This window comes from Vigna angularis, chromosome 5 (genome assembly GCF_016808095.1).
Source record: "Vigna angularis cultivar LongXiaoDou No.4 chromosome 5, ASM1680809v1, whole genome shotgun sequence".
Taxonomy (NCBI): Eukaryota; Viridiplantae; Streptophyta; class Magnoliopsida; order Fabales; family Fabaceae; genus Vigna; species Vigna angularis.
In genome coordinates this window covers 27534756-27538484 of record NC_068974.1, presented here as the reverse complement: position 1 = coordinate 27538484, position 3729 = coordinate 27534756, and the positions used below count along the sequence as shown (strand labels likewise).

General features: G+C 29.4%; 1 protein-coding gene across 1 annotated transcript; it reads right to left on the bottom strand.

Moving 5' to 3' along the window:
- Nucleotides 1–303: 303 nt before the first annotated feature.
- LOC108340171 (CASP-like protein 1C1) lies at nucleotides 304–2027 on the bottom strand. Its single transcript, XM_017577388.2, has 3 exons — nucleotides 1757–2027; nucleotides 1561–1663; nucleotides 304–703 (listed from the first exon to the last, which is right to left on the bottom strand). Exons 1-3 carry the CDS (start codon nucleotides 1909–1911, stop codon nucleotides 470–472), a joined length of 492 nt encoding a protein of 163 aa, XP_017432877.1. The 5' UTR covers nucleotides 1912–2027; the 3' UTR covers nucleotides 304–469.
- Nucleotides 2028–3729: the final 1702 nt, after the last annotated feature.

Genomic DNA, 3729 nt, shown 5'->3' with positions numbered 1-3729 from the left:
ACTTTTTTTTAATTGATACAGAAGACTTCGATAGTTGAATGTTATTGAAGACTTTAACATGTATTTGCAGACATAGATTTGGAGGTATCGAATTATATTAAACTTATAATCTATTTCTATTTAAATTTTATACTTTTATTTATGAGTGTAGCTGTGTTGAAGACATTGATTTTCCATTATATGATTCTCCACGAAACTAACGCTTAGATATTACACTTGCATGCATTCCATCAATTAAGAAATTAATGTTGCAACTTACAACTGCAATATAAGGTAGAGTGATATTAAAACTGAACCAAAATCTCACTAATGAAAATTTAAAAACATATTTCAAGCAAAGGAAATTATTACAAGAAAGAAGGGAAGGGGGAAAGAAAAAAGAAGGTAAAACTGATGGGAGAATGAAAAGGTTGGTTGAACAACAAATGACTACAAATTCTACTCTAACATGCTAACCCTGAAAAAGTGTTCAACTTTTTCTCAAGAGGAGAGGGTCTATGATGGTATGAATGGAATGCAAAAGAAGAATTATGTATATAATCATTGCAACGAAACCAGCTATTAAAGCTCTTGTGGCTCCATCACAATATTTGGGAACTGAATCACATATTGGTAGCCAACCTGCATAACTGTTTCCTTTCTTCCCCACCTGAGCTATAGCAATTGCTGCAGATAGGCTTGAGACAACTAGCATGGTGAACACCTACCCAAAAATCAACCATTAGTATAACTCTAGCTAGAATTTCACTCATCTATAATATAAAGTGCTCATATTACAATACTAATAGTATATAATATATTTGCTCATATATTAATTTTATCTACGGATATGACAGGAGTATTTGTTAACAAAATAATTATTTTAAGATGATCATCTTGTAATTACTGTGAACGATTCAAATTAGATGATTCTATTTTTTATTCTTAATATTTTCAATTTTGGTTTTTATATGAACAAGTTATAGAGATTGAGAAAAATAAATCAGTGACAATAATTGATCAAGGATTTCTTGAAAAGTTAAGAATTAGTAATCTTTTGAAAATTCAAAATAAGAAGGATTCAGTTAGTTAATTACATTAATCATATTATCTTATTTAGTTTAGTTAACATATGGTTTATTTTCAAGTTCGTCAAGTGACAATCAATCATGTATTTGTTCACTTAGTATGTAACTTCATTATAGTTTTGTATTTAAAAAACATCTTTATGAATGAAAAAAGAAAGAAATATTTAAATAGCCTCAAGCTTTGCAACTTAAGACTATTGGGTATCGTACGAACAATGAATATTAAATTACGAAATCTGATAAGTTTTACTAAAAGAAAACTTATTGTGTCTTTTATTTATCAAGCCACCGATATATAAATACATATTATAAGATGTCAAGATTAAATTTACGTAAAATTATATATGTTTATCAAATAATATCTATAATTATGTTGTTAGCAAATATATCTTCTAATTATTATGGGTTAGCTACTATGGATTAATCAGAGTAATGTGGTGTATGTGTTGAGACACAGATAACAGAAAGAAAGAGGAGGGTTTAGGACATTTACCAAATCCAAGGCCACCACAAGTTGCCAGAGCAAGCTTTTCGCAGGAAGAAAGAGGACAAAAAATCCATAGACAGTGATAACAGAGTATGCAATGACGAAGTACCTAAGTAGAACATCATTTTATAAGTTTTCAGCAACATTTTCTTCACCAAAAATGATTAACAGTTATGAATTATAGTGAGTAGAAGACACTTACTTGAAGGCAGGGGAATTGGTGTATTTAGCTTCAAAGGAGACTGTGAAGATGGTAGTTCTGTCATGGCTAGTAGCCATCATAATGACTGCAGAAAGTGTTGCTGCAAAAGCCAAGAACCTCAGCAGAAGATGGCACAACCACCTAGTCTTGGCCATGGATTTCACAAGAAAAAGAAAGTTGGTGAGCTAAACCTCAAGGGATGGTTTAAATTAATAGACGAAGATCATGAAGTGTTGAAATTTGAAGGATATTAGGAAAGAAAGTAGTGGGGCAATGCACTGAAGTTATAGTACAGATTCGGGTTGTGTTAGGTGAAATTTTCATCTGTCTAAGAGTCTATGCCACCGTCATTTAACATTTTTGTCTAGTTTTGCTGCTACCACCCTTCCTTTTGTGGTGTGCATGTAAGCAAATTCTTTTTTATCTTAGTTATCTGAGCTTAATCGATTACGTTTATGTTAAAAAAGTTAATTAGATTAGTTTTGTGTCCTTTTCAGGTTCTTTTACTTGCCCAAGAAAATGTTAAGTAAGATGCTAGATAAAGCAGGTGTGAAATTTCCAACCTAAACAGAAAGCTAAATGGTTTTAATATTGTTGTTCTGTCTCTTGTTTTGTGTCTTTTGTTTCAGTTTCAATTGGTTCAGCTAGCAAGAAAGGTTACTCCCTTTTCAAGAGTCAGCACATGCTGCTTCTCGACACTAAAATGTTGATTCAGAAGCATTATTTGGTACCAAATGTACTGTGCCAAAAGTCACCAACACGTTTGTTTGACCAATTTCGTTTTACATTACCATTCAAGGGGTTGGAGTAAAAATAAATTAAATAAACTTATTTTTTATGATATCATAATTTCCTATAAAGTTCATATTATACGTCAGAATGGATATTGCCATCTCAGGTAGATTGATATTCAAATACATATATTATTTATCATAAAAATTTATTAAAAAGAAATAAAAGAAGAAAAAAAGTAAAGGAGTTCAACAATATAATAACTTATTTAGTGGCATTTTTTATTTTTACTATTTATTTTTAAATTGTATTATATAATTAAAACAAACTCAATTAATCTTTTTAATTCTTAAATCCAAAATGAAGAAGTTACTTCTTATGATTTTTTTTTCTTGTTGGATAAGTTTTCTTAAAACATCGAAACAAAGAAAGATATGATTTTCCATTTTTGTTACAACTACTTGAAATTGCTTTCTTATAAAAGCGGGTGTGATAGAAGAGAAAAAAAAATACTCTAAATTAAAAATACTAACTTTTTTTATCCTGAATAAACACATATAATTTTTTATTTAAATACGAGTTATTTAAAAATAAGTAATTTTTTAGCAAATTTATTTAGCATAAACAGTTATAGCCATAATCTATTAAGGTGAAGCATAGCATAATTATGATGTCATTAAACATATGACTTTTATTTACATGTTTGTATGATTGTTATTTGTTTGTTTTTCTTGGATTTGTAAGGTTAAAGGATCCTTTGTACATTTATGGGGATTGTGTTTAACTTGCAGGGTTACATCCTTATCCAAAAACTTGTAATACTGAGTTTCCTTCAATTGAAATATTATTAAAGAATATAATAAGTGGCAAATTTGACAAACAATTAGGTGATTTTTTTTGAGAGATATGAACTAATTTGAAATAAAACATAATTACTTGTGGTCATTATTAAAATTCATTTATTTTTTTATTTGGGTTAAATATGTTTTTAGTCCCTAAACTATTGGCCGTTTCTGGTTTTCGTCCCTCTTTCAAAGTAAGGTACGATTTGGTCTTCAATCTTTAAAAAATGTTCGTTTTAGTCGAAAAAACGAACGTTTTGAGGACTAAAACGAGGACTAAAAACAAAATTTTGAGGACTAAAACGAACGTTTTTTAAAGATTGAGGACCAAATCGTACCTTACTTTGAAAGAGGGACGAAAACCAGAAACGGCCAATAATTTAGGGACTAAAAACATAT

Coding starts and splice junctions, on each gene's coding strand:
- LOC108340171 (XM_017577388.2), bottom strand. CDS start 1,911: ATGGCCAAGACTAGGTGGTTGTGCCATCTTCTGCTGAGGTTCTTGGCT. Junction 1,664..1,756: donor ACCAATTCCCCTGCCTTCAA/GTAAGTGTCTTC, acceptor TGTTCTACTTAG/GTACTTCGTCATTGCATACT. Junction 704..1,560: donor TTGTGGTGGCCTTGGATTTG/GTAAATGTCCTA, acceptor ATTTTTGGGTAG/GTGTTCACCATGCTAGTTGT.